The sequence below is a fragment of the Oncorhynchus masou genome, chromosome 6, assembly GCF_036934945.1.
Source record: "Oncorhynchus masou masou isolate Uvic2021 chromosome 6, UVic_Omas_1.1, whole genome shotgun sequence".
Taxonomy (NCBI): Eukaryota; Metazoa; Chordata; class Actinopteri; order Salmoniformes; family Salmonidae; genus Oncorhynchus; species Oncorhynchus masou.
Window position 1 is genome coordinate 34,859,522 of NC_088217.1, and position 24,018 is coordinate 34,883,539.

Consider the following 24,018-nt stretch of genomic DNA (forward strand, 5'->3'; position numbering starts at 1 on the left):
TTGAAAGAGAGGTGCAGCAGAAAGGGATGTGTAGAGGGAGGTTGATTACGTTTTATGTTTAACCAAGCCTAAACTCTCCCTCTACACCCTCCTCAATGTCTTCCACTATCCTCACCTCTTTCTTGATGGAGGTCATGGCTGTGTCAGCCTCGACCAGCTTCTGTTTGAGAGAGAACATCGCCCTCCCTCTCTCCTCCTCTCTCTGCTCCTCCAGGGAGAGACGTGTCTGCAGCTCAGCCATCTCCTTCCCTTTCTGTTCCTTCTCTCCATCAAGCACCTTCACCTGATGGAGTGATCGGATGGAGGACAAGTTATAGACTATGTCAAAGCCAAAGTCTGGAGTTTTTCCTGGTAAGATCACGTGGATAGCAAAAAATCAATGCCTAGTCAAGTTATTTAGAGTGTTTTACTGCATTTAAGGTAAACCGATAAATGTAAAATTATAAAACAGATTATTTCAGAGATGTGATGGACCTGTCTGCGTATCTCCTGCAGCTCTCTCCGGGCCTCCAGTTGTGACCTCTCGACCTCTCTCAAACAGCTGCGGAGTTCAGTCACCTCTCTCTGGGCAGACGACAGGCTCTCCTCCAGAACAGCCAGCCGCTGCTCCTTCTCCTCACACTGACGCTTTACACTGACACACACACAATATTAGTACTGCAACTACTGCAGTGAGAGTTCGGTCAAACTAAAATGTCAAACATTACACACTTTTGTATAGATGCTTTCTTTAGGATTTACGACCCAACAGTGACACTAGAACTGAAAATGTGGGAGGTGTGAGGCCAAGCTCTACCTGATTCTTTCAGTATCTGCACTTCTCAGTGTCTCTCTCAGTTGGGCATTTGATAGGCTGAGAGTGTCTCTCTCCTTGGTGACATCACAGAGGGTGCGCCGTAGCTCCACCCCGTCCCTTCTGTACCCCTCTCCAGTGTCCCGGGTTTGGTTGAGGCGCCTTTCCATCTCCATCATGTCCCGCCTCACCTGGTCTCGGCTCTCCTCACTGGCTGAGAGAGAAGCTCTGCACTCCTCCAACTGGAAGAGGAAGTTAGGGAGAGTGGTGAAGAAATGTTGAACCAGAAATGGTCACCGGCTCCATCCCTGACTCTAACCGTCCCTAACCTCTTTGAGTGCAATGTCCGTGTGTGTCTGTAGGTCAGTGCAGTTCTCCTGCAGCCTGTGTAGCTCCCGATCATGAACACTGTCAGCATCCTCCAGCTGAGAGCGAAGCTCCAGTAACTCAATGGTCAGAGCTCCCACTGAGGCCTATAGACAAAAGTCAGGGAGACGTTCGAGTTTGGACACATACATGTTTGGCCTTTTAATGTAATTTAGAATAATTCAGGATAGTACAGAACGGGCACAGAGTTCTAAAGCGGTCTAGAATTACCCTCTCCTGGTCTTTGTAATGAGCTGCCTCTCTGGCTAGTCTGTCCAGCTCCAGGGCTGCAGTACCCAGCTCTGCTAGCAGGATGGACACTCTCTCAGACAGCACAGCCTTCTCTGCTTCCTTCTGGGACAGCATCTGACAGAGGGCAATAGAAAGGTCCTCTAGATCTGGGCATATGGATCACAACCTCATGAAGGTAGTTATCTCTTATCACTATTTGCTCTGCACTTCATTACAAAGTCTGATCTCTATTACATGGTGTCTGTCTGGTCTCTCAGATGTGACTGACCTGTTGTTTCTCTGTCTCTGCCTGTAGCAGACTCTGGTCTCTGTCGTGCTGCAGACTCCTCACTTCATCTCTCAGGTCTTCCCGGTCTCTCTCGGCTCTGAGGAGCTGCTCTTCGGCCTCCTGTCTGACTCGGCGTAGTGCCCCCTCCTGTTCAGACTCCAGACTGTGATGCAGGGCCTCCTGGAGAACAAACACACTCCGTTGTTGATGTTCATTGTAAGGCCCTGACCAGCCCAAATAAAGAACACAAACAACTGAGTAGAATCAAGACACACATTGAGACACCTTCGGCAAAAGAAAGAAAAATAACTATAATCCTAATAGTACTGGATACAAGTAAAACCATCCATACAATACTCTTACTGCTAGAGCAGAAACCTCTCCAAACAGACCTAGACAGTTTAGTAACACTACTGTAGGCCGTCACTGTAAATAAGAATTCTAGAGTCTGAGAACCCCCATCCCCCCGCACCTTCTCAGCGGTCAGTCTCTCTGCCTCCTCCTGGTGGTCAGTGATGGTGGTGCGTAGGGCCTGCTGGAACTCCTGCTGGGTGCTGCTCAGGGCCTGGCTCAGAGCCTCTCTCTCCCTCTCACTTTGTGCCAGTGCATTCTCCCCATCAGCACGCACACGCCTCAGCTCCGCTACACAGGACAATAGGGACATGATGAGCAGTTTCACACTGGTGTTCAGACAGTCATGTAATGGCTATAGGATCATTTCTCCATCAATCTCCTCAACTCCTTTTTACTAACACTTGATCTGGTTTCCCCTCGTTCTTTTGATGTTCTATGGCTTCATCATTGCTCCTCAATATTTCATTCTAACATATCAATACTTCCGTCTTCCCTGTTGATGCGCTCTCTGCCACACTGTCACTACCATCTTGTTTTCACTCATTTGGTTCCTCCTCCTGTCCTCTCTCTCTCTCTCCATTTCTCACCAGTGTTTGTCTCACAGCGCAGACGCAGGTTCTGGATCTCTGTCTCCAGCTGCTCTCTGCCAGACTCCAGCTGCACCAGCTGCTGCTGCTCCTCAAACAGGCTGGTCTCCAGGGCCTCCCGCTCCGACCTGCAGGGGCACGACACACACATTAGGGACCAATTCTTCAACACACACTCACACACGTGCACACACACAGATCTCACCTGAATGTGGCCAGCTCCTCAGTCAGGTTGGTGTTCTCTCTCTCTGATGCAGTCAGCTGGACCACCAGCCCCGCCCTCTCTCTAGCCAGCTCCACTCTGCCCCGCCCTACTTCTTCCAGGGCCACACCCTGCCTCTGTTCCTCACCCCGGGCCATGCCCAACTCCGCCCCCAGAGAGCTCACCTCGCCACACAACTGTCAGCAGAAATACACAGGTACATGCAGTAAAACTGTACACATTTACAGACATATTCAATGGAACAATGAGGTTTCAGACCTCAGTGATGATCATGCTTTGTAAATTACTGAAGCTCTTTCTTGCTGAGAAGACACATTATCATATGCCACTTTCCCATTCAGAGTGGAGACTCATCATTTACCTGAGTGACTTTGTCCTGCAGCTTCACTCTATCTGCCCGGAGACTCTGAAGCTCCGCCTCCATTACCACTCTGCTCAGCTCGGACTCTTGCAGTGATTGGTGGAGGGCGAGGCGGGCGGTGTCCAGCTCTAGTCTGTCCTGCTCCACTCGGACCAGCTCATCTCTGATGGTCAGCTTCTCCTGCTCCGCCTCACGCTTCTGGGCCTGCAGATGGGCCTTCTCCTCCTCCAGCTGAGAGAGACAGCGAGAGAAACATGGACACGTATGAGAATGTGAACGGGTGAGGAAGGCCTCAATTGAAGAGGTCCAGGAAGGCATACCATGATACCTATCCTATAGAATAGGCCAGAGAGATGCTTTGTTTTGATGGTTACTCTTGCATCAGTCCTATATGACTTCACCCACAAGTGTTAGTCACATGTTGATCAAGGTGTTGGTCCCACTGTGTCTTACCTGGCAGATGATGGAGTTGAGGTCAGACTTGTCCTGGGCCAGGCCCTCGTTCATGCTGCCCATCTTGGCCAGAGAGTCTTGGAGGGCAGCCTCCTCAGAGTGAAGCTTATTGACCAGCAGAGAGAGCTCTGCATTACTGCTCTCAGCCTGTGGTAGAGAGGAGAAAACATACAGAACAGAGAGAGGATGGGTGAAATTTTAAGGGATGAACTTTCAAGGAGTGGAAGTCAAAGGAGGAACAAATAGTAACATCCAAACAAGAGGATCCAGAGAGTTTGAGTGATATCATCCGTGTCTGTCTGTGTGTCTTACCCGGTTCAGAGCCTCAGTGAGCTGGGCCTTCTCCCCCTCCAGCAGCTGCTTCTCTACCTCCGCCTGGTGGTGGGTCTCTCTCACTACAGACAGCTCCCCTCGCTGGACAGACGCCCGGCTCTCACTCTGCTCCCACTGCTTCTGACTGTGGGGTCAGCGACAGCGTTAGACACAGAGACATGACCACAGGTTTTGTTTTCCATTCACACACCCTATCAACAACAATTGTTTTAGCTGATTTCTTCTCTCACTCACACTCGTTCGGTCTCAGCCTTGGCTCGGTCTCTCTCCTGCAGTACGGCCTCCTTCTCCTCTTTCTCGTGATCCCTCTCTCTCTGGGCCAACGTCACGGCCTGCTGCAGCTTTTCACAGTCCATTTGCAGGATCTGGGCGTTGATCAAAGCTGTCTGGGCTGCCTTCTCCACAGCCATCTTCTCGCTGAGAGGACAGACACACAGACACAGAGGACAACAGGACATGGTGATTAGAGATTTCTGTAAAACTGTATGAAAGGATAGATGTGCGCTTCCTCAAAATAAATTGAACTGCTAGTGCTTATAATATATGTAGCATTAGCTACTCCTCTCTCCATGCACACGAAGGCCTGCTCTTTAACCAGTGCACTGAGGGAAGACAGTTCCTGGTGCTAAAGGGTTTTCCATCACCCAAGTTGTTTTATAAGTCTGCTGGTTGTACCTAGCCAGTGTGTCTCTGTCTTGCTTCAGACGTTCTCTCTCTCTCTGCGTGGTGTCTTTTTCTATCTGAAATCCATCCCTCTCTCCTTGCAGGGTCCGACTGCGCTGGTCTGCCTCTCGCTTGGCTGACTCCGCCTCTGCGAGCTGTCTGCGCAGTGTCTGCAATGATGAATGGGCAGAGGACAGGCACCCCCGGACCTCCTGTGGACCAGAGAGAGAGGACAGAGTGGGACACTGAACACTGGATGCTGAAAGTGATACAGAGGAATTAAGAGACAAGACAACTTTTATAGGAAATGTTTGTATAGGAAAGTTGGACAATGTAACATTGTAATAAAGCAGGCTAGAAGAAGCTTCAATTCCCAATCCCAGGGAATGACTACAGTAAAACCACTTAGATAGTAGAAGATGTTTTAATGTGTCCAGCTGCAGCAGAGGGACAGGGTACCTGCAGCTGGAGATGTCTGCTGTTGACAGCAGAGCGCAGGGCAGACAGGCTGGCTTCTGGGACGGGTGCCAACGAGGAGTAGCGCCTGGGAGAGATGGATCGCCGTGATGACGAGGAGCGGTGAGGGGAGGAGCCACGGAGCAGAGCCAATAGAGGAGCTCCGGTGTTCTCCTGGTCTGCCTCTGATGACGAGTCCCCATCGGACAGGACAGTCTAGAGAGGGGTTTAAATGTGGAGGTTGGTCAAAGTTTGCTGTGTGTGTGTGTATGTGTGTGTGCGCGTGCATGTGTATAAGTGAGAGACTGCTGTACCTGTGCGATGTCTCTCAGTGTGTCCAGCAGTGTTTCAGTATGAGCTCTCATCACCTGCATGTCTGTCTCATCGTTGCCATTCTGCTCCTGTAGGAGGATAGAACCATAGTGAGGGGTATGATGGCTAATGGCTACAGGGAGTTTCTATGCTGGGGTCACACAGGCCAATCTCACCTCCAGTTTCCTGGTCAGAGAGGCCATGTCTCTGTCTCTCTCCTCAGTCTGCCCCTTCAGCCTCTCCCACTCTTGCACTGCATCTGACAGTCTGACCACACACACACACACACACGCACGCACACACACACACACGCGCACACACACACACCATTGAATCTCTAAGATGCACATTACACTTCACCCTCTTGATTTACCGCCACCAGACAGACCAGGCTGCCACTCAGTAAACACAGAGAGACAGACAGTGTCGGAGTCCCATAGGGCTCTGGTCAAAAGTAGTGTTCTATGTAAGGTGCCATTTGAGACACTGCCAATGACTGAGCAGAGTGTTCAACTCTGTCCCTGACCTGGCGTTGAGCTCGGCCCTCTCTGCGTCTGTTCTGGTCTGCAGGCTCATCATCTCAGCCACCCGTTCTCTGAGCTGCAGCTCCAGCTGCCCCCGCAGCGCCACCTCCCGCTCCAAAGCCAGGGCCGCCCCTCCCTCCCGGTTGCGCATCGTGGAGGACAGGCTGGAGCAAGATGACTGGATAGAGTGGGAGGTCTGTACCAGCTCATTACGCATGTCAGACAGGTCTCTGGCAGGGGGAAAGGGGCCAAGGGCGAAATATGAAAGAATAAAAATTCCATAGAGCACAAATGTTGTGGCAACTTCACAATATAAAATGAGGTCCATTTGAGCAGTGTGTTGTGCAGTTAGTTGTTCTGACCTCTCTGTAGCGCTCTTCAGCTCAGACACCTGCCTAAGGAAGCCCACCACCTGTCGCCATAGACACAGTAGACGACTGTGCTCACTGCTGAAATAACTGTGGAAAGACTAAGAGAGAAATTGTGAAATGGTATGTGACAGAAAATAAGAAAAGTGTTTCTTATATAAAATATTAAAACAGCCATCCGCAAAAAAAAAACATTTCTAATACCCACCTCCTCCTCCCTCCTCCAATCAGACTCCCTCTGCTCCAGCTCCTCCCTGGATTTAGACCAATCAGCAGTGAGCCTGCGTATGTCCTGGCTGAGTGCCTCATTGGCCAGTCCTGCCTGCTCCAACTGCTCTCTCAGCATGGCGTTCACTGCAGACAGACTGCTGCTCCTGTGGAACATAACACGGCATTGCATCAATTGCATTGAATTCTGTATGCCATTAGTTTCATTACTGATTGGCCCAGGCAGATTACAATCACTAACCTTTGCTGCTCCTCCTCCAACCGGATCAGAGCATTTTCCAAGTCGCAGCATAGATCCACCTCTTCTCCGCGGTGACTGTTGCTGGACAGATCACAACGACCCTAAAGAGAAATAAGAATCACAGTTACGCATCCAATGTGAATTGTAGATGAACTCACTGCTGTAACTAAATGCATGGTTAGTTGTTTCAGAATGTCTCCATAGTGGTGTGGAGCAGTACGAACACTCAGTCTGTGCTGCTCCAGCTCCGAGGACTTCTCCACTAGAGTCTGCTCTAGATCTCCACACCTCTTCTTGTACTGCAGGACCTGGAGGGGACGACACAGTTACATTAGATAAGCAGCGTCAGTTCCTATTTGTCATCATAAAATGTTTCATTCTTAGTAGGAGAGTATGTAAGGCAGTGATGTCATACAGGAAGACATCTATGAGGTTCATGAACTCACTTCCCAAATTAAAACCATAAAAAAACACAGCCATTACCTGTTTTGTGTTCATTTGTGTGTTCTTCAATAAAAATAAAGTAAATAAAAAACACAAAAAAACACGCCATTAGGCTCAACCTGTTAACAAGGTTGGCAGACAATTACGGACTTACAAATGAACTAGTAAAACACTCTTTACCCTCCAAATGAAATGGAGGTGAACGGAAACAAATGCATCATAGTGTGATACCTTGGCCTGCAGCTTCTGCACCAGCTGAGCCTGTCTCTGCTGGCCCTCCTGGTAGGCTGTGAGTTTACGCTTGTAGGCCGCCTGCTCCTCATCCAGACGCCGGCGCAGGTCCACGTTCTGCTGAGCCAGGCTGCGAGACTCTGGTGAATCCTGCTCCCCGTCACCCGTCTCCAGGCAGAGCGCATGCTCTAGCTACGTAGATTAAAACACATAACAGAGAGGTTGAGGGGGTGATGTGGCACAGGGGGAGTCACACTGTAACCCCTGTTGCTTACTGTTTTTCTTAGGGATTGCAAGGTATGCTATGTGGTCGGACCTAGAAAGTCAAATAAGATATGCTGAAATGTTTTACCATAATTCTCTGTTATAAATGCATAATTAATTATTGCAAGGAGCAAGATGATTCCATTTGCATCTACCTAACCCTATCAGGAACCAAATGGTTTGTTAGACCCCTGTGATTGAGGGGTTGTAAGCAGGCCTCCAGGCACAGCTCCAGGATGAAATGCCTGAGGGGGCATTTTAAATCCATGGGGGGCACAACTAGTATTGCTTTATAGAGTCTTAATAAAACAAGAGATTGGTCCTACTATGACATACAAGTGTATCTGAAATGCAGCCATAGCTGCGGTAGACCTACACCTAACAGAATGAGCACGAGTAGGACATCAAAGATTCTCACAGGCTTCATAATGTAAACATCAATTACTACAACTATAGGCTGCATTAGTCGAATTTGTGACACTACGCAATGAGCATAATCTACAGTAAGCCAAGCCTCCACATCTCCAGGTGTGCAACATTTTCTATTGGAGTTTCAGAAAAGCAAACTAAATCCAACTATATTCATAGCTGGTGTGAAATGACAGTAGCCAATTACAATCTGCCGCGAATAAGAGTAAATGCCCATTCAGAGAGTGTTACGGATACAGGTATCCTGTGTGTATATGTGTTCTCTCCTACCCTAGTCACATGTGGCAGTCATCAGTTGCTAATCAGTCGCCAATCTAAAGACACACCTGCTCCTTTTCCCTTACCCAGTCACAACCCCTTTCCCTTGGTTTAAAAGAAACCCAATCAGTCGTCTCTCGAACTATCTCTCTTTTGTTTTTGTGCCTACATGTCACATTTGTCCATTATTATGTGAGTATGTATTGTTGTGGTGTATGACTGTTTGTTGGTGGGAAAAGGGGATACTGAACCAAGTCGCCCATGGCCATACGTTACCTGTAGGACAACTTTGTCTAAGAACCCTAGTTAAAACTGGGCGGACCACCCACTGTATTTTATTGGTTAGTTAGCGAGCTGTTCATGAAGCAGGCTAGACTACCTTAGTTTTTTTGTTGATATATATTAGTTCTTTCCTTGGGTCCAGCTCAGCCCCCCCCCCCACACCACCCATTACCATGTGTTTGAACAATAAACCTTAAGTGTTTGACAGTAGAATTAGGTTGTCTGTTATCAGTGCTCACTGTTCCTTTTCACTTATGATTTGCATGAGATATGTTACGGGTCTCGTTTCCATCTCCACTAGACTGCAGGGCCAAAGGGATTCGTAACAGAGAGCAACACACATGTTATAGCAAGAGAGCAGGGAGGGGCGATAAAGTAAGCTGCGTGCCTTCATAGGCTATTGTAAAAGTGATGTCAATATTAGAGGTCGACCGATTATGATTTTTCAACGCCGATACCGATACCGATTACTGGAGGACCAAAAAAGCTGATACCGATTAATCGGATGATTTTTTTACATTTATTTGTAATAATGACAATTACAACAATACTGAATGAACACTTATTTTAACTTCATATAATACATCAATAAAATCAATTTAGCCTCAAATAAATAATGAAACATGTTCAATTTGGTTTAAATAAGGCAAAAACAAAGTGTTGGAGAAGAAAGTAAAAGTGCAATATGTGTTATGTAAGAAAGCTAACGTTTAAGTTCCTTGCTCAGGACATGAGCACATATGAAATCTGGTGGTTCCTTTTAACATGAGTCTTCAATATTCCCAGGTAAGAAGTTTTAGGTTGTAGTTATTATAGGAATTATAGGACTATTTCTCTCTATACCATTTGTATTTCATTAACCTTTGACTATTGGATGTTCTTATAGGCACTTTAGTATTGCCAGTGTAACAGTATAACTTCCGTCCCTCTACTCGCCCCTACCTGGGCTCGAACCAGGAACACAACGACAACTGCCATCCTCAAAGCAGCGTTGCCCATGCAGAGCAAAGGAAACAACTACTCCAAGTCTCAGAGCGAGTGACGTTTGAAACGCTATTAGCGCGCACCCCGCTAACTAGCTAGCCATTTCACATCGGTTACATGAGCCTAATCTCGGGAGTTGATAGGCTTGAAGTCATAAACAGCACAATGTTTGACGCACAACGAAGAGCTGCTGGCAAAACGCATGAAAATGCTGTTTGAATGAATGCTTACGAGCCTGCTGCTGTCTACCCTCGCTCAGTCAGACTGCTCTATCAAATCCTAGACTTACTTATAACATAATAACACCCCGAAATACGAGCCTTAGGTCATTAATATGGTCGAATCCAGAAACTATCATCTCAAAAACAAGACATTTATTCTTTCAGTGAAATACGGAACCGTTCCGTATTTTATCTAAGGGGTGGCATCCATTAGTCGAAATATTCCTGTTACATTGCACAACCTTCAATGTTATGTCATAATTACATACAATTCTGGCAAATTATGCGACCCAAACTGTTGCATATATACTGACTCTGCATGCAATGAACGCAAGAAAAGTGACACAATTTACCTGGTTAATATTGCCTGCTAACCTGGATTTCTTTAGGCTAAATATGCAGGTTTAGAAATATATACTTCTGTGTATTGATTTTAAGAAAGGCATTGATGTTCATGGTTAGGTACCAATTGGAGCAACGATACGCACTGCATCAATTATATGCAATGCAGGACACGCTAGATAAACTAGTAATATCATCAACCATGTGTAGTTAACTAGTGATTATGATTGATTGATTGATTGTTTTTTATAAGATAAGTTTAATGCTAGCTAGCAACTTACCTTGGCTTACTGCATTTGCGTAACAGGCAGGCTCCTCTTGGAGTGCAATGAGAGGCAGGTGGTTAGAGCATTGGACTAGTTAACTGTAAGGTTGCAAGATTGAATCCCCCGAGCTGACAAGGTGAAAATCTGTCGTTCTGCCCTTGAACGAGGCAGTTAACCCACCGTTCCTAGGCCGTCATTGAAAATAAGAATGTTTTCTTAACTGACTTGCCTAGTTAAATAAAGATTTTAAGTTATTTTAAATTATTTATTTTTTAAATCAGCAAAATCGGTGTCCAAAAATACAGATTTCCGATTGTTATGAAAACTTGAAATCGGCCCTAATTCATCGGCCATTCCGATTAATCGGTCGACCTCTAGTCAATACTATCACAGAACAACTGTTTGTAATGCAAATGAATGATAAGAGTGAATGTTTGCCTACCTCTTTTAGTAGGCTCCACACGGTATTGGTCCTATACTACGGCAACATACAAAATGTAAAAACATGTCCAGTTTCTAGTTCCGACAATGCAGTAATAACCAACGAGTAATCTAACCTAACAATTCCAAAACTACTGATGTGTGGAACTGGTGTCTTGCGGAATCATTTTAGAACTGTATTTGTGTTTTATAACTATTTATTATAGGCCTACCCTTAAAATGCTTCTAAATAAATGTTCAACCAAATAGTAGCACAAGAAGCACATGCAGTGGCTGATAGTGAAAACAGATCTGGCAATAAGAATAGGCTATAGATAGTCTTGACCATTTGGGGCCCCTTGGCTATTTCGCTCAGGACAGGTTATAGCCAAGACTTAATCCATATTTTGTTTCGTCTCATTTATTGATATGGATATAGCCTCTGCGTGATGGGGTTGTGCAACGCAAATGGCTATAACAAGCCTAATTTAAGTCCTACAATCCGTGCTCCCAAATACTGGAAAAAGTGAGATTCATTCGGTTTCATGATCACCACAGTAGCCCCACGCTGCTATAAATATTAAATATACAATAATATGGCCATTAAATAACACACAACAGCATGGGATGTTTAGATAGTGGAATAGGCCTCTCCTAAATCATATTTACTTCCTATTATGCAGCTCAGGCGGTTATTCTAGACACGGTCTTCTGTGGCTTTATAGTTTCATTCTCTCACAAGTCATTTTCTGAAGGCCCAAGCCAATACTACGTCACCTACTGGTATAACAGTGCTATGGAATGCCGTTCTAAAACATGCTCTAGACTTTTATTTTGGAAATGAAACGGGAAGCTGTAAAGCAACTCTAACATCTGGGCTAGAGTTGCTTGATTGACTATCTAACTTCAAATAGCGACGTTCGGTTCATGTCCTTTGCAGATGCCACATTCCTAACAAAAGTTTGTAGGTATATCAGTAACTGAGTCAAGGGAGACGTAAAGTAAGAATTGAACTTGTAAATGTTCATTCATAGTCATAGCATAGGGTCTGTACGTTTAAAGAACTAATTACGTTTCATGCATAGCTTTTCTTACATTCCTAACAATTTACGTATGATTTGTTTTACGATTCTAACTATATATACATTCAACCTTTTGGCAGCCACCTGGTTCCATATGGCAGGCCCAGTTTTGCTACATTGGCAAAACCAGGCATGGTAATTCATACACCATTTGTTTTGTTTATGATGGCCTCTCCATGGAGAACACCCCAGTTCGGTAGTAAACACAAACCTGTCTCTATAAGAACCTCCCCAACAGGTCCCAACAACGGTATCTATACAGATAAGCCTCTCTGTATTCTACATTTAGCCATTAAGCAGTGACGTGTATTCATGATATAGTAGAGGTACATTTACAGTAGTCTCATTTGTCAGAAGATATATTTTCATTTAACCTTTATTTAACCTTTTTTTATGCATTTTAACTGCAGGCTAGCCAAATCATTGTCACCATGAAGAAAACTGATTAAAGATAACATGGTAGATATTTCCTGTTTGTGTTTTGGCTAATAATCTTTGATGTTCACCCGCATTTAGTAAGGCTAAATTCTAACGCCATACTAACGAGTCTCCCCCTCTAGCCTGACCCCCCTCTGTTCCCCACTAAAGCCCCTGTTTACAATCACCAGGGGTGACAAACGCCATAGCAACATGCCACTTCACTTCATTCCTGTCCCTGTAACCAAGGAGATGGACAAAATTCTCCAGAGCAGACAAAGAAAATAATGAAAGGAACATTGGGAATGGTGTAAATTGGTATTTGTTATATGTGCCTGTCAAATGTCCCTTTGACTGTGGCCTGCTTGGTCTTCACAGTGCCAGGTGTATGGCAACTCAACCTACTATTCCTTTACGGGAAAGATTAGAGACCACAATGGTGGGTCAAGCATTTAAACCCACCACATGTATGGCCTCTCGAAGCCAGGTTAGTGTTGTAATACAACCAGTCCAAACTAATAATTAAGAAGACAACTCACTAACTAATCCCCACAAAATGCCTCAATTCTCTCTCTCTCAACCTCCATTTTGTTATGTGCTTCACATCCAATCCTGTTATCTTTTCCTGGATAATCTAATTTTATATATTTTACTTACTGGTCTTCTTCCTCCTCTTCTCTGTCTCTTACCCTCTCGCTGATTGCACTATATTTGATAGCCAGCTCATCGCGGTCCGCCTTGCTATGGGCCAGCAGGTCTTCCAGCCTTCCCAGCTCTACCTGCAGCACCCGGTTCTCCTCTTGGACAGACATCACTGAGAACCTGGTTCCTGGTGCTGGGGTGGGGTGGGGAGAGAGAGTGCCAGACAACCAATTGCGTTAATGAAGAGCACAGTGCTTTGTTCAATATTCAGGACACTAAAATATCACAGATGCATTCAAAGTAGAGTAATCCGATGGTTGGCTACTCACAGCTCTCGTTGAGGTTCTTGGTGACAATCTTTCGTACCCGTGCAGGTAGACACGTAGTTGGGTCTTCTGGGGAGGCGCCTCGGACCGTCAGCCTCTTCTCCTCAGACAGCACACTCTCCTCCACCCTCTGGCAGGGAGACAAAGACACATAGTTATAGTTAATCTCCTCAGAGACAGACTAAAACTAAGGGCCCTGCAGATCACAGTGCCACGAGGACAGGTGGCTTCTCAGCAGTCACTCCTGTCTACCAGAGAGCTGCGTTCAGAATAGAACACTGACCTCACACTCTGCAGAGCACGCATACATACACTTTCATAACACAGAGAGCAGATTTCATGGCATCTCTGTCGAAGTGTCAAACCATCAGCATCCTCAGTGAAGACGTCTATTGTAATTACAACGAGGCTACATACTTATAACATATTGGGTAGCCTATTGATATTTCTATAAAGCTTTACAATAAATTATTTACAGAAGAATATCAATACATGCTAAAAACAACGATACATAGAAGTGCATCGTGCACGAGCCATGACATGACCTGTATTACAGATTCCAATTTGGAATCCGAGCTGTAATTTTCCGTGTCGCTCATTGAGAAACGGTTGGTTTTAATCCAAAAACTGCAAGAAAGAGACGAAAAATAAACGTTCCGCTCCAGTCCCGTGCGCTGGTAGCGTTTTCAAATAGGATTAACCGTTCGATTTAGATCAAAATTAACGGATGCACGCGGTTAAATTCGTATCTAAATGAACGACACACTAGCAACTATAAAACAAAAAAATATGTCTGCTGTACAGAAAGTTGTGAGTTTGTTGGAATCTCAGGATTTATCCCACGTCCCACAGGTGCGTCCTGCTCCATCCTCTACGGGACTGTCGGAGATAGATTGAGGACAAGGGGATTAGCAAGACTGTAAATTCCCCCTCCCTCCTCCACGAGGAGAGCTTTCAATTCCTATTCTTCCCCTAGCCACCCTTGCAGTTTAATTAGATAGCCATGTCCTTCATAAAATAGTTACACTCAATTACAATTAAACAAAATACACAGTATTATTGGATTAAAAATGAGCTGCACATGTTGATGATATCAACTAAATCAATGTAGGATATTTGTAGGGCACACAATAATATAATTTATTTCACAGACCCTGCGCGATGAGCTCTGACGTTTTTTAACAAGGCTGTCTGTGTCCATTCATCATTCCTATCAATGACATAGTTTCTTCAGTCATATTATAGAATATGTGCCAAAGAAGAGTTGGGCTACACAGAATAAAGATGACGATGGTACGTTAAGGGACATGCATGATCCACTCTCCTGTGAATGTGACAAGTCAGTGTTTATAATGTTGCAATAATTAAACACCCACCATAATCAACAAGAAGGGGGAAAACAAACGATTTGATCCACTTTACAGTATCTGGTGGCCCAGTTCGAACACCTTCCCTACCACATCACTTCAATGCTTGAAATACCATGGTAACAGACATGCCCACAAAAGAGAAGGACTCAGAATGCCAATACCAGACCCCTCTATTCACAAAGCCCAGCCTTAACCACAGGCCCACAACTTTCAGCATGCTCTCATTTTGAAAGGAGATGTGCATCAAATATTCAACCATTATATTCTGCCGCAAAACTATTGTATATTTGAACAATGTTAAATGTCACACATAATTCAATTTCTCATGTCTTACTCTTGTGGTTTCCCGGCAGTGCTGCATTGTATGGAGGCAAGGGTACTAGATACTACATTCAAGGGTACTAGATACTATATTGAGCTTGATCTGAATGTTAATCTTTGTGAATAAATTAATTTGGAAACATAGTATTAGGTTAATCATAACTAATATATTATGGCCTACAACTAAGGGCACAGCATTTTCCCTTGTCAGGTCATGCAGAGAGTAAAAACTCCTGGCCTTAAGTGGTCCTTTATTACTAAGCAATTACCAGTAGAGCTACTGTTCCAATAAGCACTTTAACCAGCTAGGTCTTCCTGGACCTGGGGTAGGCCTATAGCCTATTACAGGTCAAACTGGTTTAAGCTGGGTAATGAATCTGGGTGTGGGTCAGTGTTCTACTAGCTGGTAAAGCATGTGTATTAATACATTTGGCAGTTTTAGCCAAACTCTCTGCTGTATCCCTGAAATGTCTCTGTAAAACTGTAGCAGTGGTATCCAAACTAGAGAGTCCTTGCATTACAAAAACATATGCTATTACCAGCAAGGATGGAGATAGCATCAAGATCCTGTCTTAAGTCTTCAGCTGAGCCTTTTGAGCTGAGAGAGCGGAGCTGCTGGGACAGAGAGGCTGCCTGGGCCTCCAACTCATCCAGAGTAGGTCCTGTCTTTCTTGGAGGGCAGGCCTGCTGCGCTCCCAGTGCCTCTAGAGTTTGTCTCCATCATGCTTCACGTAGGCAAGTAGCACAATAAATGCTACTGAAGGGGGGAATCCACAGAATGAATGGCATTTTTTACATTTTACTAGGCAAGTCAGTTAAGAACAAATACAGATATGTCTTATTTTCAATGATTTTCAATGACAGCCTAGGAACAGTAAGTTAACTGACTGTTCAGGGGCAGAACAACAGATTTTGTACTGTGTCAGCTCGGGGATTTGAACTTGCAACCTTTCGGTCACTAGTCCAATGATCTAACCACTAGGCTACGCTGCCGCCCCATGCTCTAAGCCTAGGCACATCATACAGGTGGAATGGGCATCAACCGAAGCCAAGCAAGCATTGCATTTATTGCAGTAGCATGGATAATCTTCTCCCTGTCTAGACAGAAGTGGAAATACAGATATGTCTTACAGATCATTTGTATAGAACCCCGTTAATACTGTATGAAGTATAATTATAAAGTAGTCCTGTTGTCAGGGCAATATGTGAATTAAGTAATAACATTGTATGGATATCAGAATATATTTTGGGAAATTCCACACACAATCCCCAAAAGGAATGGATGTTAAGAGCCAAACTCAACTGACTCCGTAACAGAGTAGGTGTGAGATGTTCTGAAAACAGATTGGCCAACTGCTGCGAGATTAGTGAGGAGTGATGGTTTCTGATAATGGGCTACACTTATGTAGCTATTCCATTAAAAATCTGCAATTTCCAGCTACAATAGTCATTTACAACATTATCAATGTCTACACTGTATTTCTGATTCATTTGTTATTTTAATTGACTTTTTTGGGGGGGCTTTTCTTTCATAAACACAGACATTCCTAAGTGACCCCAAACTTTTGAACGGTGTTTGTTGCAATATATCATAACAGAACGAGAAATAAAATTACACTGAAAAATAAAACTCACTCTACTCTCCCTTGCACCTTCTCCAAAGTAACCACTGTGACAGACACAAGTTTTAGTCCAGGCAATCTTGACACCGTAATAAGACAATCATTATCCTGAATTCTGGTGTCAGATGACACACTGGCACAGCTCCCTCTCTTGTTCACTGAAGCAAAACAGTTGGAGGCTTGTGTATGTCATACTTCAGACAAACACCAGTCATGGAGAGCACGTCTAAAGTCAAACTAACTATGTGTTAAACAAGCTTACCACTGCTGCATTGCCTGTATCATGGGAACAAACCTGACAATGCAAACATAAAAGGAAGAACTGAACAACGAATGGTTTATTTACAGTAAACATTTTGCTTTACATTTTATACAGGTGATTTTGATTTGCGTAAAGTCACTTGGAGCAAATATTTGTCGCAAATTAAAGCCAAAACCTCAACTCCCCCCATTGCACTGAAAAGGCACTCCAAGGGTAAAAATAAAGGATGACAAACAGAAAAACTCAACAAAAAGGACAGGAAAGGTTGCTAAAGATTTATGATATGTAAACAAACAACAGAAAAGACTAAACGCATCACACACATCTACCAGAATTCTACTTATCTGGTTAACTTCTAAAACACTGTCAATGTTGACTTTCTCTGACCTAACACCTCATATTTCCCAAAATCCAAACTAGACATTGGTTTGATCTGGCTGCTATACTAACAGGCCCAAGATATCAGATATCAGACTGATAGTGACAGATAATATACTTTATCTTAACCAAGGGGCCAGTTTAAAAGAGGGTGTGGAGCAACATTGAAGCAGAGTCAACTCCCAAACTTGTGAAAAGACACACACCGGTCCTTCATATTCTCTCAAATAAAAAAGTGAGGGACACAAGTTATACTTGAACATAAAACAATAAGACAAATCCTCACCCTCTCCAACAGAAATAAAAAAGGCATACAAATACTAAACTTTACATCAAACATTGGATGACTCCATGAGATGATGAATGATGCTGGCAGGAGTTAGTAGTATGAGGTGAAGGGTCAGAGATAAGGGGAAAGGTTGATAGCGAGATGTTGACATCAATATTTTTGTAAAAATGTAGAGACATTTTGAGGGATGGACATATAAAGATAATGAGCGGACCGCCACCTTAAGGTGTTATTAACATGGAATGCACATACTTTTCACCTGGTCAAAGTGACAGCAAAATAGCTATACTTCAACAACAAAATGAAGTGTCACTTCTGACTGCATAGTTAAAATATCTAAAAAAATAGTAATATTGTCTTTTGTGTCTAAAAAGGATGTGCTGGTCAATCAGACTTGATAGTTTGAATCTATACATCTGGTATGCAAAATGTGAAGGTAACGTACAGCATCATGTGTCAAGCAACCTGTCAAGTTGACAGACCTCCCCCACCTCCCATTTCTGTTGCCACAATCAATCTGTCCAGGGAATGTAAGGAGCCTGAGTGTGTGAGAGAGTGTGTGTGTATGTGGTCCATCTCACAGCTAAAACTGCACCCATCCTTTAGCAGTGTCTTGACTGGAGCTGTGGAGAAGGGGAGATGCAGAGGATGATGAGGATAATGAGGATAATGACAAATGTGAGAATGTCAATAACAACATGGATGGATGACAATAAAATGCTAATATGGACACCGCCATAATCACCAAACTGTTTAAAAGCTTCACTCAAGGGGATGAGAGACTTGAACCCATCAGGGATTTGAGCTAGTAACCCTGTGATTCCTAGTCAGTTTCCCTTGCCACAACACCATTCTGAAGGCCTGACAACTTCTTTGGTCTAAACCATTAGCTCTTCTAAGACTGACCTGGCACCAGCTGCTGTGAAGTCTCCCCACAGGTCTGCAGTAGACTGGGCGGCAGGGACTCGGCCTCCGAAATCTAAAAGAGAAGCTGGTGGGGTAAAAACAAAGAGATGATTTAGAATGTAGGGAGGTTATCCATGTTAAGCTCTGAAAGGGCAGTGATAAATGGGACATTTTGATCATTGAGCTCTATAGCCTAAAGAGGTCACCTGTGTTGGTGTGTGTAGGTGGAGGTGATTGCTGGCCTCCAGGAGGGGATACAAGGACTGCACCCTTAGCCATTGGTGGAGGAAGGAGAAGGCCACTACCCATGGGCCGAGACTTGGCACCTGGATCCTTCTTCTTTATGTTCTAAGACAAAGAAAAATGATTACATTTTAAATGTCTTCCTCACTTTTTCTTCACATCTCATTTTGTTTCTCCTCTCCTTTCAACATGTTTCCCATCTATTTCTGTAACATCAAATGCTCACCCCAATGCTGATCTTGATCGTCTGGCCCTCTTTAAAGCCTAGGTCCAGTTTGGGTGCTGTGCTCTGAGACGCTTCCTCTTTCGCCAGCTCACCTTCCTGTTTTACCCACCTGTAGAAAAGGACAGACATATGTTTGATTTTACTTCATGCTCCAATGTGAAGATCTATTTTGAAAATGGACATTGATACCAGACCAAAGAGAGGACAGGTATGAGAGGTTGACTCACTTGAAGTGGTCTTGAAGAGCCACATTGAAGTCAAAGGAGTCGCCACGATCAGCAAACCCCAGGCCGATAAATGCATGTCGTCCTATATAAAACAGAAGTGCATGAGAAGACAGATGTACAAGCATACTGTATTTAAATGACTAATCTGGAATTAACCTTCCATACCAGACTAAAATATATTTTCAGCATATCAGTTTGCATGGTGATGCATTTCTGCTGCTGTCTTTCTGATGTGAAGGCCCCTTACCACTGCCATCCTCTATCCGCACCACAAAATATCTGCTGGAATCTGTGACTGCCTCCACCACACACCCAGGATACTGCTCCACTGGGGCTTTGGCAAACAACTCTCCTAAGAAATACAGAATTCAGTTTGCCTCAAAGTTGGATATGATGGTATGCATCAGAAGCAGACAAGGTGACAGCCAGTACAAGACATGAGCGCAACAGCAGTACTGGCAGATGTAGCCATGACAGTCAAACATCTAGTAGTTCACCTGAGTTTTTGTCCTCTAGCTTGATATAGGCAAGCTTTCCTATGGATATTATTTTCATCCTGCCGGTCCATGCTGGCTCATCCAGCTTCCAGTCAGCTGCTCTGAAAAACAAAGAGAAGCACCATACCTGCATGTCACGACTCAGCTATGTTACAGGGCTATTGGGCCTACTACACAAAAACCCATACTCAAACTGTGTAATGCAATAATTAGTGCAATCTCAAACTATGCAACAGAATGAGTCTTATGCTACATAAGTAACACCACACTCTCACCCAGCAAATCAGGAGTATTTGTATATTTTTTGGTTGACCAAAGAAGTATTATTTTTTTATTTGATATATAAGAGCATACAATTTACAATTATTGACACAAGTGCAGATATATCCTTGTTTTTCTTATTAGAAATAACCCACCACCCCACCAGACTACTTGAATCATTAGCATTTTGGTTGTCTATTCTCTAGATAATATAACATATATTTTTATTAACCTTTAATTAACTAGGCAAGTCAGTTAAGAACAAATTCTTATTTACAATGACTGCCTACCACGGCCAAACCCAGACAACGTTGGGCCTATGGGACTACCAATCAAGGCCGGATGTGACGCAGCCTGGATCAAGCTATAAAATGGTATTAGCTACATATCTTTACATAAGAACCAGGATCGATTTTCACTAGATACACTTTTCCTCTGTATTGTTAGCTAGCTACAGTACTTAACCAAATAATTTTATAAATAAACCAAGATGGACCACAGCCTCCCGTGTCAAACAGGAACAAATGAGTAATAGTGGGCAGGACAAAGCACGAGCTAGCGAGATCCTATCGGCGCGGTCTAGCAGGACATTTGCATATTTCCGTTAGGGAACGCCTACAATGTATAGTGCGCAATAACTTAGGGAAAGTCTACAAACCTTAGCCCACTCTGTTCGTAACTGGTTCTAGTTTTGGGAACAGAAAACTGTATTGAACTCAAATATTTAATCGATGAGAAAATGTACCGAATGTCGGCCAAAATCCATCTATTTTCATCATCTTCTCCCATTGCCGGTCACTGGGCTTCCTCTCACTACCATTTAGTAGTTCACTACCATGTTGTGAGTGGAAACGCCAAACGGATGCTTCACATTTATACATCCGGTGAAACATCTCTCTCATTGTGCTGTGACATTACTGTACCATGACTGACTGAACGTTTGAGCCACCGTAGAATGTACCGTGCTCCCTGCTAACGTTTCCTGTAAAATAATTTGACACAGCAGATGTGTTTAGCATTGCACACCGCTTTAAAATAATGCTGACATGCCTATTTTCACTGTTATCTCTTACCTAGCTAGCTCACTAGTAGTAACTAACCTGGCTAGCGCTACCAGCTAGAGATCCTAACAGTGCCACATTATAACAGATAGTTAACTTGCTAATTTCATTAAAACGTTATCATCTTCTCGCCATGTTAATGCATTCAATAACGGAATCATGTCAAGCTAACGTTAGCTAGCAACAACCTTGATGGATCCTCTCCACTTCTTCAGGTTGACATTTGAGTAGTTAGCTAGAAAAAAGTTTATTAACAAAGTGCGGGCCGGAAAAAAAACTCACCGATATCCACGGTTAGTGGCGCGGGGTGGGATCTTGTACACATGAACCTCTGGCTTTACACAGATCACTGACTCGTAACCGCTGTCGTCTGCCAGTGCCATTTTGGCAAGTTAAAACTTCCAAACTTCTAACTGCCATGGGGGAGGGTGAACCAGTTTCCACTGTACAGCTCAAGAGCGACTCTCTTGGAGAGGATGATTACTACAGTAGCTTTCAAAGAGACAACTTTTATGGTGCTTATGACAAGCTACGTTTCCATCCAATAATTGGCGAAATGTTTTCATGGCGAATACTCTAAAATCCGTATAAAAACAATATGTGAATTTTCACACCAGAGATGTGTTATCATGTCACCAGATGAAGACCCTCGATATTTATTGGAAAGGCGCATCATGCTCATCACCTTGCACTGTCACCACCCTGTGAAGTTCATTAACATTTATTTAATATGACTTTTAATAAACTGAATGCTTACCCGACCAGTCGTAGTGGGAGGACCACACAACATGCCATTGAGTGACTCCCAAATTTACTTCGACATGATGGTTATTGCCCCGAGAATTCTCGCATAATTAATTGTACCGACACAAAAGATCCCACATTGTCTAGCATATTTTGTTTTGTCATATGGAACGTTCACCGAAAAAAAGTTGTTTCCATCATTCCTGTCATACCATGTTTTCCCCACAGTTGTGTTAAGTTGGCTGGATGTCTTTTGGGTGGTAGACCTTTCTAGATATACATGAGAAACTTTTGAACGTGAAAAACCCAGCAGCGTTGCAGTTTTTGAGACACTCAAACCCGTGCGCCTGGCACCTACTACCATACCCGTTCAAAGGCACTTAAATATTTTGTCTTGCCCATTCACCCTCTGAATGCCACACATACACAATCCATGTCTCAATATTCTCAAGGCTTAAAAATCATTTAACCTGTCTCCCTCCTCCCCTTCATTTACATCGATTAAAGTGGCAATAATACGGGATCATAGCTTTCACCTGGATTCACATGGTCGTTCTATGTCATGGAAAGAGCAGGTGTTCCTACACTCAGTGTATGCTTAAAAAATGTTTAACAGGTACCGCGCTACCTTCAGACGAGTCTTGTGAGGCTTGTGGGCACCCTGGAGCAAAATAACCAACATTTACGTGTTCGTGAGAATCTCACCTTTCCAGAGTTATTATTAGTGTTTAGCCCAAACGGTTCCGACGCTACAGACAGAAGTTGGCAGATTGGCAGTATCAACTTCAGAGTCCAATGATGTTCGTGTGGGTAATAGAATAATCATGTTCATGAGAGTCTCATCTTTCCATAGAGTGGTAATAAAAAAAGTGTTAAACAAATCAAAATATATTTTATATTTGAGATTCTTCAAAGTATAGTGTAATAGGATGAGCCTTGACTAGAATACAGTATATACAGTGCATTCGTTAAGTATTCAGACCCCTTGACCTTTTCCACATTTTGTTACATTACAGCCTTATTCTAAAATTGATTAAATATTTTTTCCCTCACCAATCTACATACAATACCCCATAATGAGAAAGCAAAAACAGGTTTTTAGAAATGTTTTGAAAATGTATTAAAAACAAAAAAGTTAAATATCACAGTTACTTAAGTTTTCTGACCCTTTACTCAATACTTTGTATTCAGGTTCTTGGGTATGACGCTACAAGCTTAAGCTTGGCACACTTATATTTGGGGAGTTTTTCCTATTATTTCCTGCAGATCCTCTCAAGCTCTGACAGGTTGGATGTGGAACATTGCTGCACAGCTATTTCCAGGTCTCTTCAGAGATGTTCAATCGGGTTCAAGTCCGAGCTCGGGCTGGGCCACTCAAGGACATTCAGAGACTTGTCCCAAAGCCACTCCTGCGTTGACTTGGCTGTGTGCTTAGGGTCGATGTCCTGATGGAACGTGAACCTTTGCGCCAGTCTGAGGTCCTGAGCACTCTGCAGCAGGTTTTCATCAAGAATCTCTCTGTACTTTGCTCCGTTCATCTCTCCCTCGGTTCTGATTAGTATCCCAGTTCCTGCCGCTGAAAAACATCCCCACAGCATGATGCTGCAGCCACCATGCTTCACTGTAGGGATGGTGCCAGGTTTCCTCCAGATGTGACACTTGTCATTCAGGCCAAAGAGTTCAATCTTGTTTTCATCAGACCAGAGAATCTTGTTTCTCATGGTTTGAGAGTCCTTTGGGTGCCTTTTGGATAATTCCAGGCAGGCTGTCATGTGCCTTTTACTGAGGAGTGGCTTCTGCCTGGCCACTCTACCATAAAGGCCTGACTGGTGGAGTGCTGCAGAGATGGTTGTCCTTTTGGAAGGTTCTCTAATCTCCACAGAGGAACTCTGGAGCTCTGTCAGAGTGACCATCTGTCATGCCCTGATCTGTTTCACCTGTCCTTGTGCTTGTCTCCACCCCTCTCCAGGTGTTGCTTATTATCCCCTGTGTATTTATTCCTGTTTCCTGTCTCTCTGTGCCAGTTTGTCTTGTTTTGACAAGTCAACCAGCATTTGTCCAAGCATATTTTTTCCCGTCTCCATTTCCCCCCCCCCCAGTCCCCACGGTTGTGACCCTTGCCTGTCCTGACGCCGACCCCGCCTGCCTGACCACTCTGCCTGTTCTGACCTCGAGCCTGCCTATTGCCTGATACTGTTTGGACTCTGACCTGGTTTATGAA

General features: G+C 44.0%; 2 protein-coding genes across 4 annotated transcripts in view; both read right to left on the minus strand.

Annotated features, from left to right (window-relative positions):
* LOC135541983 (rootletin-like) overlaps nt 1-14,265 on the minus strand; it is a 31,933-nt gene extending 17,668 nt beyond the window's left edge. The window contains exons 1-27 of one of the 2 annotated variants that reach the window (XM_064968523.1): nt 13,936-14,265; nt 13,394-13,520; nt 13,112-13,257; nt 7,458-7,649; nt 7,266-7,289; nt 7,007-7,090; nt 6,783-6,883; nt 6,522-6,687; nt 6,308-6,414; nt 5,948-6,175; nt 5,598-5,688; nt 5,424-5,510; nt 5,113-5,325; nt 4,666-4,865; nt 4,225-4,407; nt 3,970-4,114; nt 3,658-3,804; nt 3,205-3,435; nt 2,826-3,019; nt 2,621-2,748; nt 2,152-2,321; nt 1,680-1,859; nt 1,391-1,525; nt 1,123-1,266; nt 797-1,035; nt 475-634; nt 116-283 (exon numbers count right to left, since the gene is read on the minus strand). In XM_064968523.1, coding sequence (XP_064824595.1) covers nt 116-283; nt 475-634; nt 797-1,035; nt 1,123-1,266; nt 1,391-1,525; nt 1,680-1,859; nt 2,152-2,321; nt 2,621-2,748; nt 2,826-3,019; nt 3,205-3,435; nt 3,658-3,804; nt 3,970-4,114; nt 4,225-4,407; nt 4,666-4,865; nt 5,113-5,325; nt 5,424-5,510; nt 5,598-5,688; nt 5,948-6,175; nt 6,308-6,414; nt 6,522-6,687; nt 6,783-6,883; nt 7,007-7,090; nt 7,266-7,289; nt 7,458-7,649; nt 13,112-13,257; nt 13,394-13,520; nt 13,936-13,989 — 4,044 coding nt within the window. In that variant the 5' untranslated portion in view covers nt 13,990-14,265. The remainder of the gene's footprint in view (nt 1-115; nt 284-474; nt 635-796; nt 1,036-1,122; nt 1,267-1,390; nt 1,526-1,679; nt 1,860-2,151; nt 2,322-2,620; nt 2,749-2,825; nt 3,020-3,204; nt 3,436-3,657; nt 3,805-3,969; nt 4,115-4,224; nt 4,408-4,665; nt 4,866-5,112; nt 5,326-5,423; nt 5,511-5,597; nt 5,689-5,947; nt 6,176-6,307; nt 6,415-6,521; nt 6,688-6,782; nt 6,884-7,006; nt 7,091-7,265; nt 7,290-7,457; nt 7,650-13,111; nt 13,258-13,393; nt 13,521-13,935) is intronic. The other variant, XM_064968524.1, reaches the window with a different exon arrangement.
* Nucleotides 14,266-17,015: 2,750 nt separating this feature from the next.
* LOC135541984 (adaptin ear-binding coat-associated protein 2-like) lies at nt 17,016-21,474 on the minus strand. Of its 2 annotated transcripts, none has more exons than XM_064968525.1 (8): nt 21,336-21,474; nt 19,732-19,832; nt 19,482-19,586; nt 19,235-19,316; nt 19,008-19,116; nt 18,745-18,886; nt 18,539-18,623; nt 17,016-18,255 (listed from the first exon to the last, which is right to left on the minus strand). In XM_064968525.1, the coding sequence occupies exons 1-8, from the start codon at nt 21,434-21,436 to the stop codon at nt 18,216-18,218; spliced, it is 765 nt and encodes a 254-aa protein (XP_064824597.1). In that variant the 5' UTR covers nt 21,437-21,474; the 3' UTR covers nt 17,016-18,215. The 2 variants fall into 2 exon arrangements, with proteins under 2 accessions (XP_064824597.1, XP_064824598.1); XM_064968526.1 differs by lacking the exon at nt 21,336-21,474 and adding an exon at nt 20,738-20,808.
* Between the last annotated feature and the right edge of the window lie 2,544 nt (nt 21,475-24,018).